The sequence below is a fragment of the Oncorhynchus mykiss genome, chromosome 28 (assembly GCF_013265735.2).
Source record: "Oncorhynchus mykiss isolate Arlee chromosome 28, USDA_OmykA_1.1, whole genome shotgun sequence".
In the NCBI taxonomy this organism is placed as follows: Eukaryota; Metazoa; Chordata; class Actinopteri; order Salmoniformes; family Salmonidae; genus Oncorhynchus; species Oncorhynchus mykiss.
The window spans coordinates 22,463,538-22,476,078 of NC_048592.1; the positions used below are offsets into that span (position 1 = coordinate 22,463,538).

Below are 12,541 nucleotides of genomic sequence, written 5' to 3' on the forward strand. Positions count from 1 at the left end.
CAGAAAAGTAATGTTTGGGAAAGATTAGGTGAAGTGGTAAAAGAGGATGATAGCAGGCTATGTTATGTGTGGTAATTGTGAGGCGCTATGGGCCTACAAATTCTACAGTCACAAGACAGGGACTTCAAATAGGCCTATGGCAAATCAAGGGAACTGTAGCCTAATGGTCAAATGGGTTAAATGGAAAGTGAAATCTGGACATTGACTATAGGTCTATAACCTCTCCCTTAGCCTTAGTATTAACTCCAGCAGAATTGAGCAATTCTTGCAGTTAAAGGATACACCAAATGCAGGCAACATTTTGACTCGGGAACAGGAGTGGAGAAGTATGATTTCTTTCTTTCAGCATCTTGCGAGAATGCGAATGCTAGATTAGATGCCATCTGTAGAGGTGCTATCTTTATCAGCATCAAACAAGCTCATAGTATTTTAACCATATAGAATATGCATTCAAGCCGAACTGAAATCTTATCAGAAACATGTTGGGTTGTTTTTACAGCTTTCTATTTCCTGGTCAAACTGATATCACTTGCACAGAAAATCTTTCCCGTTTTTTGAGTTATTACATTTTCTCCCATCCCTAAACATCTTTTCTCTGCAAAAGAAGATGACAGAGAACTTTACCGATGTCAACTAGATTGAAGCATTCATTCTAGCAATTTATGACATTATTCCGGTAAGCAAGGGTTCACTTAGTCTTCTAGGGCAACATACACTGAGTGTACAAAACAATAAGGACACCTGCTTTTTCCAAGACATAGACTGGCCAGGCGACTCCAGGTGAAAGTTATGATCACCATCCCTGTGGAACTTTCAACACCTTGTAAAGTCCATGCCCCGACGAATTGTGCCTGTTCTGAGGGCAAAAGGGGGTGGAACTCAATATATTAGGAATGTGTTCTTAAATGTTTTGTACACTCAGTGTATAATGGCAGAAGAGAAACCACATGTATCTAATTATAGACAAGTTGACTAACAAATAGCAGGCAAAAAAAAGATCCTGAACCCCGTGTCCAAAAAAGATTCTGCCGTCTTTGACTGTATTATTCTATAGCGCATTTTCTACATTTGGGGGTTAGGGTCAGGTGCAGGCCTCAGATTGTCACTTTATTACATATAGTCGGGCGGTTGTGGATCGGTTACTAGCAATTGCGGGTGGGTGTGGGTGAACAAACAACTGACCTGCGCACCACTAATGTGAACGTGTACAGTATGTGTCTCAAGCACTGTAAGCACATACATTTGTTGTCCATTCATCTACTCTGATGTATGTATTTTTCATTGTCATCATGCGATTATGAAATAAGATGATGTATGTACAGTATAATATTCCTTCCTTACCCCCTGAGCCCCACGCGCTGTTGGCGTTACCATTTCTCATACCTCGGCTGCGGCGCCTGCTGCGATTGGGGTCAGTGTAAAAGGTCAGCTGAGGTTCGCTGTCGGCCTCCGTGCCAGAGTCCCCGTCTGGGTTCAAGAAGGTTGAACCCACTGCAGAATTCACAACAAAAAGCTCTCATCACAATAATTTTGTCTTCACTGTTCTGTTTGTATGGCAAATGGGATGCATGGGATGTCCATCTACAAAATGCTAAAATAATTATGAAAGGTGTGGATTAGATTATGTACCTTGCCTGAAGGTTTAAAATGTGTTGCTGTGTCAAAATGTTGATAGTGAAATTGAGAACTTGAGGCATGTTCCTGTACCACTAAATGTGACCTTTAATTAGTGCTGAGCGATTAGTGCTTCGGTTAGATTTTTAAAAACAAATCAAGATTTTCGATTTCGATTATTATTTTTTTTAAACATTCCATACATTGTGCATTATGTGTATTGAATGCTGTAACAACACAGAAAAAAAAACAATTCATAAATGTCCCATAATGGTAGTGTCTGCCCATTACTGCTTATCACTTATTAATCATCATTTATTTACATCACGATAATAAAATATTTCATTTGTTGTGTATATTACATTTGTTTTACTTGATGACTATCATTTCATTCCAAGTCATCTCATCTCTATAGAGCTGCTGCCTATGCTGTCAGTTCTGCTAAATACCAACTAAACATTTTCAGGTAAAGATACCTCACAAACCAACAGCTGCTCTCTATATCACCTCACGATTGCACATTTGTCTCTTCTCAGTAGCAGGTGTGAAATAAACAGACCAGACAAGTAGATGCACAATGGATTATGGTCATTGTAGTTAATTACCACGTTTTATGTGCTAAACTATGTAGAATATCGGACTGTTGGCAAACTACACCTCCCTATTACATCGCACAGTTCAGGCTGGATCTGATTTATCTTTAGAGGAATGTGCGATGTGCGCATTGAGCTCACAGAAAAAATTTGTCAGTCAATTAGTTGTTTAAAAACTGAAAAATATCAGAAATTTCAGCTAATCGCTCAGCACTACCTTTAATTAATGTTTCATTAAGAGAGCTGATTGGAGCTGTGAGTTACACAATATATTGTACTGCTTGTTGCAGTGTAAGCCATATTGTACATGCAAAATATAATGGCATGTTTTGGAGTCTGATAAACAGCAGATTGTTGTTACATTTTCATATTTTGATCATGCTCTGCTTCCAATGGAAAATAATAACTGGAACAGTGGGCTAAATTTCAGCTTTTATACCTTCAGCTTTTATAAAAAATGTCTATCTTCAGCATATTCTATACAAGACATACAGCTATACCCTCTCTCGGGAAGTCATGTATAAATGGATTCATGAGGTAGAAGGGTGGAAAGTATTAAAGTCACAATAACAACAGCATATATCCAGTCGTATTCTGTCGCAACAAATTAAACCAACATGACTCTAGCGAAGTCCCAAATGGCACCCTATTCTCTATATGGTGCAGTACTTTTGCCCAGAGTCAAAAAGTAGTGTCCTGTATAGTCAATAGTGTGCCATTTGGGATACAAACTCAGTTTACCCTGCCCAGTGCAGTACATATACTTTGATTATGTTGCATGAGGAAGAGAGATCCATGATAAGACCAGACTGTGGAGTAGGTATCCTCAGTAGGGGGATAATACAGTTTATGTCAGTCCATATTTTGACTTTAAATCCACTATCCGTTACAGAGATGGACGATGGTCCTGTTCTGGTACAATGCAGGGGACAATAAACTGATAAATGTTGACAGTCATCTCATTGAAGCCACTAGATTAAAAGATGTTGGCTTTGTGAACAAATATATTGAATTGTTTTGAATAGGCCATACAGGCTACATTGGAATGATTGTGTTTTGGTAGAAACATGAACATTGAAATGTATAATTTAAAGAGGATGTGACATAGCTCCTATTACAAGTTTTAGTGTTCTAGCTATCACAAAGTAAGCTTGAAATACTAGCACCATTTACTTCATTTCGAATTGACAATAGCGTTAAAAATCCAAACCAAGAGATTGTATTTAATTAATAGACAAAAGGTTTCTCCAAAAGAAAGGGTAAATAAAAATGTCTCTGGCAAACATACATATCGGACAAAGTGGAAGCACTGTCTTGAAAAGTACTGTAAAGAAAAAGGTGTTTCATGTACAAGATGGCATTACTACGGCATTGTTTCAGCAGAACGACATTGACTCGATAACAATATGCAAAGGGAACACACAATTTGAACACACAACTATAAACTACAAAAACAATAGAAACACCATTGAAAAATGATTTAACACACATTGATGCTTTATAGCAATTCCTGACAAAACAACATTTAAATAATTATTTTCATCAAGGACAAAAACTATAATTGTGAAAGAAGGTGAAAGAAATTTCCAAATGACACTTACAAGATACAATGTGTTTTTGTCTAGGTTACAAAGGAGAAAAGCACCTTCAATTAATTAACGACAAATCACATGCAGCAGTTTGAAGAGATTGTATTTGCCTCAACAATTAGACAAGGAACCAAAGGTCCAAAGCTCTATGGCAACAGATAAAAGATGGGCTCTTTTAAATATTCAACACATAATGTAGCTTAGCACTCAGCATGCACTGCAGGTGCAGCATGCACTGCAGGTGCAAACACATCTTACAACAAAGTTATTTTGTTCTGAGCTTTCGGTGGCCGGATCTCAATAAATATAGAGTACTTTTGGCAGCAGCGAGAATGATACTGGAATGACAATCGCTCATAAGGAGAGCTGCAAGAACCCACAGGAGTACTACCAAAAGATATCTGACAGAAGGCTTGTAACCACAACAACTGTAGAGAGAAGCACACTAGAGTGACTCCAACATATGTAAATAGACCAGGTGATTGCATGAGAAGTACTGCTGGGACACAGATGAGAATCTTGAACATCTCAAAAAGCGTTAACATTAAAAAACTATTGTGACTTCTGACTCCAAATTCAGACATAGCTTCATCTTTGGGCTTGTTGTTTCAAATATTGTGTGGAGCAATTTTATTTCAGTATCCCTATTGTATGCTACAATTAAAATGGTAGACTAACGATGCTTTGAGTCTTACACGGTTAGGAACAACAACAGACTTAAGGGTTCTGTATAAAAAGACAAGGGCTCCTGGAAGCAGACAACAAACACCAAACAGACAACAGCTGTGACAAAGACTCTGCCCTACCTCCAACCTCGTTGTTTGGCTTGCCATACACTTTGCGCAGCACATTTGAAGGAGGCATCAACATTTGAGGCATAAAAGCTTCCCCCCAGTCCTAAACGCTGTTAAATATCCACTGAGAATAGCAAAAGGACCTTACATGTGTATGTGCATGTGCATATTTTAACACTCGGATTAAAAGTCCAAACAAAACAATAGAGCAAACATAAGCAAACACAACCTCGGGCTTAGTCATTCAGATACACTGGCCTGTGTACACTTCGTACAGAACCACAGAGGATTTTGTTGTGGAGAAAAAAGCTGTCACAAGGGGATCCGCTGTTTCACAGTTTTAAACATCAACAGCAGATAAACCGATAGTGAATTGACCGTTTTCCTTCATTGTGCTTTGTCCTCTAATGTACCAAATCAACAAATTGAACTAAATGAATGAGAAAAATGTGCTTTAATTCTGAAGGTAGCAATCTCTTTCAGAGTGGGCCGTAGGGCTGTCAGAGATTCCTTTCAAAGAGCAGAAGACCAAAGGCTGCTCACAACTCTTGAGAGACAGAGAGGCTTTTTTTGCAGACATGGTATGCTTTTATTTTGTTATTGAATTAAGACCAAACAGATTGGATCTTTAGCATTTTCTGTCCTGAAAGTGATCAGCATATTTATGTTCTGTTTTGCCTAACAAGCTTCCTGGAATACCAAGTGAAAATGTCATTAGTGTGCTGTGTTAAGTACACTGCTCTCTCTGTTCTCAGTCTATTATTGATAAAAGGGTTTGTTGGGTTTCTTTTTTTCTTCCTCAGCAAGCTTTGATTTAAGTTCTCATTATGGAGCAAAAGCCATTGCAGGTGCATATTCACTATACAGGTTTTCAACCAAGGTCAGAAAAGGAAACATTCTCCTCGGCTCACTGAGAGTCACAAAGTACATGAGGATAAGAATGCAAAGGAACAGTATCTGAAAACCAGAGTCGTGTTTGTTTCTCACAATTCACAAAATGAGATGGAAATTATATAATGGTAGACACTATATAACTGTAAAATGACTACACAACACAACTTTAGTTCACTAGTTTCCACTGAATGCTTAGTTAGTTGGTTAGCGTGACATTGCCATTTGTACCTCCCAATAACATCCTACACAACTAGTATTGCTTTTCTAACCTGAAAATAAACCATTCACACTTGTCAGTCATGGAGGAAAGTGGATTATGATCAGGGTCAACTGAACGAACTGGTGTCTCATTTCAGAATGGCATGCCCTGTTTTTCCAGTCTTTTTGTCTTTCATGGGCTGCATCCCAAATGGAACCCTATTCCCTATATAGTGCACTACTTTTGACTAGAGCCCTATGAGCCCATGTCAAAAGAAGTGCACTTTAAACGGAATATCGGGTGTCATTGGGAAGCAGATATAGTCTTTTACTGGTACACGTGACAATGGTCAAGAATGAGAGTGGACATGGATCATATAGATGGATGACTCACCACGAGTTTTGCTGGACAGACGTTGTTTTCGTTGGCCAGTGGAGGAGGTGTTGTGGAGGAGGAGAGTGTTCTGCTGCAGGTGATTGCTGCCGATGGGGCTGGTGGCGATGATGTTGTCCTTGTACTTGCTCATTAGGGACAACTTTGTATTGTCACTCCCTGATGATGACAGAACAATCATTATTAGGGAGATAAATGAGAGATGAAAATAAACCCAATAAAACAAGGCAAATGTGAAAAATAAGCACGTCAGACAAAACGGAAGAGATTTAACACAGACTGGCAGAGGCAACAACAAGTTAGTGTTCTTATAATGGTATAGGTCTTGAAACAGGGAATAATATATGATTTCCTGTCACAACTAGATAACATTGTATTGGTTGGTGGGCTGATATTTCTTAAATAAAAAAAACTGTTATAAAGTGTGTAGAAAATATAATGGACTTGTATACACGGAGTACACCAAACATTAGAAACACCTTCCTAATATTGAGTTGCACCCTCCCACTCCTTTTACCCTCAAAACAACCTCAATTCATCAGGGCATAGACTCTACAAGGTGTCGAAAGCATTCCACAGGGACGCTGGCCCACGTTGACTGCAATGCTTGTCACATTTGTGTGGCGGATCATTCTTCGTACACACGAGAAACTGTTGAGCATGAAAAACCCAGCAGTGCTGCAGTTCTTAACACAAACCGGTGTGCTTGGCACCTACAACCATACCACGTTCAAAGGCACTTAAATCTTTCTAAAGTGATTAAAGTGGAATTAAAAAGTGACATCAATAAGGGATTATAGCTTTCACCTGGATTCACCTGGTCAGTCTATGTCATGGAAAGAGCAGATGTCCTTATTGTTTTGTACACTCAGTGTATTTTGCCTTGAAGATTAAATAAACCCTTGCTCACCAGAATGTTCCTAATGTTTTGTATACTCAGTGTATTTTTAAATAAGATAATCTTTGAGAACTAACAATCACACCAAAAAAAACAAGGACAGTCAGGGAGAATAAAAAAAAAATCCCAAATTCATTCAGGATGCATTCAGGCCTCCATTGATTTTGTTATAATGTTTGAGTCAATAGCCACAAGCGATTGCACAATGTGTAAAATTTAAGGAAACTAGCTTTAAAATTGCACTTAAAAAGAATTATATAACAATAAAGAGGCTATAAACAGGGGGTGCCGGTATCAAGTCAATGTGCAGGGGTACAGGTTAGTCGAGGTAATTTGTAAAGTGACTTTGCATAGATATTAAACAGTGTAAAAACAAGGGGGGGGGGGGGGGGTCAATGTGGGGGGGTGTCAATAGTCCAGGTGGCCATTTCATGAATTGTTCAGCAGTCTTATGGCTTAGGGGTAGAAGTTGTTAAGGATCCTCCTTTTGGTCCTAGGCTTGCTGCTCTGGTACCGCTTGCCGTGCAGTAGCAGAGAGAACAGTCTATGACTTGGGTGACTGGAGTCTTTGACAATTTTTTGGGCCTTCCTTTAACATCGCCTAGTATATAGGATCTCGATGTCAGGAAGCTTGGCCCCAGAGATGTACTGGGCCGTACGCACTACCCTCTGTAGCGCCTTACGGTCAGATGCCGAGCAGTTTCCATACCAGGTGGTGATGCAACCAATCTCGATAGTGCAGCTGTATAACGTTTTGAGGATCTGGGGACCTGATAGTTCTGATAGTTCGTTAGACACCACAGAACGTGGTTGTTGTCCTGGCACCAAACTGCCAGGTCTCTGAGCTCCTCCCTATTGGCTGTTTCATCGTTGTCGGTGATCAGGCCTACCACTGTTGTGTCGTCAGCAAACTTAATAATGGTGTTGGAGTTGTGCTTGGCCACGCAGTCGTGGGTGATCAAGGAGTACAGGAGGGGACTAGGCACGCACCCCTGAGGGGCTCCAGTGTTGAGGATCAGAGTGGCAGATGTGTTGTTGCCTACTCTTATTACATGGGGCGGCACATTGAAAAGTCCAGGATCCAGTTGCAGAGGGAGGTGTTTAGTCCCAGGGTGCTTAGCTTAGTGATGAGCTTTGTGGGTACTATAGTGTTGAACGCTGAGCTGTAGTCAATGAACAGCATTCCTTTTGTCCATGTGGGAAAGGGCAGTGTGGAGTGTGATTGCGTCATCTGTGGATCTGTTGGGGCGGTATGCAAATTGGAGTGGGTCTAGGGTTTCTGGCATGATGGTGTTGATGTGAATCATGACCAGCTTTTCAAAGCACTTCATGGCTACCGACGTGAGTGCTAAGAAGCAGTAATAATTTAGGCAGGTTACCTTTGCTTTCTTGGGCACAGGGACTATGGTGGTCTGTTTGAAACATGTAGGTATTTACAGTCAGGGAGAGGTTGAAAATGTCAGTGAATGCTTTGAGTACACGGCCTGGTAATCCGTCTGGCCCAGTGGCTTCATGAATGTTGACCTGTTTAAAGGTCTTGCTCACATTGGCTACGGAGAGCGTGATCACACAGTCGTCCAGAACAGCTGGTGCTCTCATGTATGCTTCAGTGTTGCTGTCACGTTCTGACCTTAGTTCCTTTGTTTGTCTTCGTTTTAGTATGGTCAGGGCGTGAGTTGGGGTGGGCAGTCTATGTTTGTTTTTCTATGTTGGTTTTTGTGTTCGGCCTAGTATGGTTCTCAATCAGAGGCAGGTGTCGTTAGTTGTCTCTGATTGAGAATCATACTTAGGTAGCCTTTTTCCACCTGGGTTTTGTGGGTGTTTATTTTCTGCTCTGTGTTTTGTTGCACCGTTTATAACTGTTCGTTTGTCGTGTATTGTTTTTTGTTTCAGTATTCATTCTTTATTAAACTACAATGAATAATACCACGCTGCGCTTTGGTCCTCCTCTCTATCTCCAGACGACAGCCGTTACAGTTGCTTGCCTTAAAGCTAGCATAAAAGGCATTTAGCTAGTCTGGTAGGCTCATGTCACTGGGCAGCTCATGGCTGGGTTTCCCTTTGTAGTCTGTAATAGTTTTCAAGCCCTGCCACAGCCGACGAGCGTCAGAGCCGGTGTAGTAGGATTCAATCTTTGTCCTGTATTGACGCTTTGCCTGTTTGAATGTTCGTCTGAGGGCATAGCTACATTTCTTATAAGCGTCCGGATTAATGTCTTGCTCCTTGAAAGCGGCAGTTCTATCCTTTAACTCAGTGCGAATGTTGCCTGTAATTCATGGCTCCTGGTTGGGATATGTACGTACGGTCACAGTGGGAACAACGTCATCGATGCACTTATTGATGAAGCCAGTGACTGAGGTAGTATACTCCTCAATGCCATTGGATGAATCCTGGAACATCTTCCAGTCTGTGCTAGCAAAACAGTCCTGTAGTGTAGCATCCGTGTCATCTGACCACTTCCGTATTGAGCGAGTCACTGGCACGTCCTGCTTTAGTTTTTGCTTCTAAGCAGGAATCAGGAGAATAGAATTACAGTGCCTTGCAAAAGTATTCAGCCCCCTTGAACTTTGCGACCTTTTGCCACATTTCAGGCTTCAAACATAAAGATATAAAACTGTATTTTTTTGTGAAGAATCAACAACAAGTGGGACACAATCATGAAGTGGAACGACATTTATTGGATATTTCAAACTTTTTTAACAAATCAAAAACTGAAAAATTGGCCGTGCAAAATTATTCAGCCCCTTTACTTTCAGTGCAGCAAACTCTCTCCAGAAGTTCAGTGAGGATCTCTGAATGATCCAATGTTGACCTAAATGACTAATGATGATAAATACAATCCACCTGTGTGTAATCAAGTCTCCGTATAAATGCACCTGCACTGTGATAGTCTCAGAGGTCCGTCAAAAGCGCAGAGAGCATCATGAAGAACAAGGAACACACCAGGCAGGTCCGAGATACTGTTGTGAAGAAGAAGTTTAAAGCCGGATTTGGATACAAAAAGATTTCCCAAGCTTTTAACATCCCAAAGAGCACTGTGCAAGCGATAATATTGAAATGGAAGGAGTATCAGACCACTGCAAATCTACCAAGACCTGGCCGTCCCTCTAAACTTTCAGCTCATACAAGGAGAAGACTGATCAGAGATGCAACCAAGAGGCCCATGATCACTCTGGATGAACTGCAGAGATCTACAGCTGAGGTGGGAGACTCTGTCCATAGGACAACAATCAGTCGTATATTGCACAAATTTGGCCTTTATGGAAGAGTGGCAAGAAGAAAGACATTTCTTAAAGATATCCATAAAAAGTGTCGTTTAAAGTTTGCCACAAGCCACCTGGGAGACACACCAAACATGTGGAAGAAGGTGCTCTGGTCAGATGAAACCAAAATTGAACTTTTTGGCAACAATGCAAAACGTTATGTTTGGCGTAAAAGCAACACAGCTCATCACCCTGAACACACCACCCCCACTGTCAAACATGGTGGTGGCAGCATCATGGTTTGGGCCTGCTTTTCTTCAGCAGGGACAGGGAAGATGGTTAAAATTGATGGGAAGATGGATGGAGCCAAATACAGGACCAATCGAGAATCTGTGGAAAGAACTGAAAACTGCTGTTCACAAATGCTCTCCATCCAACCTCACTGAGCTCGAGCTGTTTTGCAAGGAGGAATGGGAAAAAAATTTCAGGCGCTACAAAGTATTAACTTAAGGGGGCTGAATAATTTTGCACGCCCAATTTTTCCGTTTTTGATTTGTTAAAAAAGTTTGAAATATCCAATAAATGTCGTTCCACTTCATGATTGTGTCCCACTTGTTGTTGATTCTTCACAAAAAAATACAGTTTTATATCTTTATGTTTGAAGCCTGAAATGTGGCAAAAGGTCGCAAAGTTCAAGGGGGCCGAATACTTTCGCAAGGCACTGTATGGTCATATTTGCCAAATGTAGGGTGAGGGAGAGCTTTGTATGCGTCTCTGTGTGCGTCTCTGTGTGTGGAGTAAAGGTGGTCTAGAGTTTTTTTTCCCTCTGGTTGCACATGTGACATGTTGGTAAATTAGGTAAAATGGATTTAAGTTTGCATTTCTTAAGGTCCCCGGCTACTAGGAGTGTTGCTTCTGGATGAGCATTTTCTTGTTTGCTTACGGCCTTATACAGCTGGTTGAGTGCGGTCTTAGTGCCAGTGTCGGTTTGTGGTGGTAAATAGATGGCTACCAATAATATAGATGAGAACTCTCGGTATATAGTGTGGTCTACTGTCACGTTCTGACCTTAGTTCCTTTGTTATGTCTTTGTTTTAGTATGGTCAGGGCGTGAGTTGGGTGGGTTGTCTATGTTCTTTTTTCTATAATTTGGGATTTTCTGTTTTCGGCCTGGTATGGTTCTCAATCAGAGGCAGCTGTCAATCGTTGTCCCTGATTGGGCCCCCCATCAACACCGAAGGGATGTAGTGGATCTCATTGGCCGCCTCTGTACTGGCGCTCTTCTGGGGCTGGCTGTCAATCGTTGTCCCTAATTGAGAATCATACTTAGGTAGCCTGGTTTCACTTTTGAGTTGTGGGTGTTTATTTCCTGTTTAGTGTTTTTTCATTCACCTTACGGGACTGTTCGTTTGTCGTTTGTTGTTTTGTTCAGTGTTCAGTTATTTTTTTTAAACATGAACACTTACAACGCTGTGCTTTGGTCCTCGCCTTCTTCCACCACAGACGATCGTTACATCTACAGCTTATAATCAGGTATTCTACCTCAGGAGAGCAATACCTCAAGACTTCTTTAATCTTAGACATCGCGCACCAACAGTTTCTTAACAAATAGAGACGCACACAAGCTACTCGTGTTACCAGACGTAGATGCTCTGTCCTGTCGATGCACGGAGAAGCCAGCCACCTCTATATTATTCATTATTTTCGTTTAGCCACATCTCACTGAAACATAAGAATTTACAGTTTTTAATGTCCCGTTGGTAGGATAATCTTAATCGTAGATCGTCCAGTTTGTTTTCCAATGATTGCACGTTGGCCAATAATATGGAGGGTAGTGATGGTTTACCTACTCGTCAGCGAATTCTTACCAGGCACCCTGCACTCCTCCCCCTTTTTCTCTGTCTTTTCTTCACGCGGATGATGGGGATTTGGGCCTTGTCTCAACAAAGCAGTATATACTTTGCGTCAGACTCATTAAAGAAAAAATCTTTGTCCAGTTCGAGGTGAGTAATCGCTGTTCTGATGTCCAGATGCTCTTTTCGGTCATAAGAGATGGTAGCAGCAACATTATGTACAAAATGAGTTACAAACATTTTTAAAAACAAAGAAAATAGCACAGTTAATTTGTAGCTCGTAACACGGCAGCCATTTACCACTTTTAGTCTTGAAATCTTTGGTTGTTTATTACACTACTCACTCTGTTTAGCACATGACCTCGCATGTGAACCCTTAAAGAGATGGGTGGGGCTAAGATTTGAGAGGGTGTGAACAATGCTGAATGGGTGTAGACAAAGAAGAGCCTTCCAGTAGGTATAAGTTTATTAACTTTCAAAGCAGAATTACTTTCCCATTGTTCCTCAAATG

At 40.8% G+C, this 12,541-nt stretch overlaps 1 protein-coding gene across 10 annotated transcripts in view; it reads right to left on the reverse strand.

The window, feature by feature from the left end:
* Positions 1–12,541, reverse strand: part of astn1 (astrotactin 1) — a 240,416-nt gene that overhangs the window by 176,872 nt on the left and 51,003 nt on the right. For 5 of the 10 annotated variants that reach the window (XM_036965977.1, XM_036965979.1, XM_036965976.1 and 2 more), the window contains exons 4-5: positions 6,077–6,235; positions 1,342–1,491 (exon numbers count right to left, since the gene is read on the reverse strand). In XM_036965977.1, coding sequence (XP_036821872.1) covers positions 1,342–1,491; positions 6,077–6,235 — 309 coding nt within the window. The remainder of the gene's footprint in view (positions 1–1,341; positions 1,492–6,076; positions 6,236–12,541) is intronic. The other 5 variants (XM_036965984.1, XM_036965982.1, XM_036965985.1 and 2 more) reach the window with 2 other exon arrangements.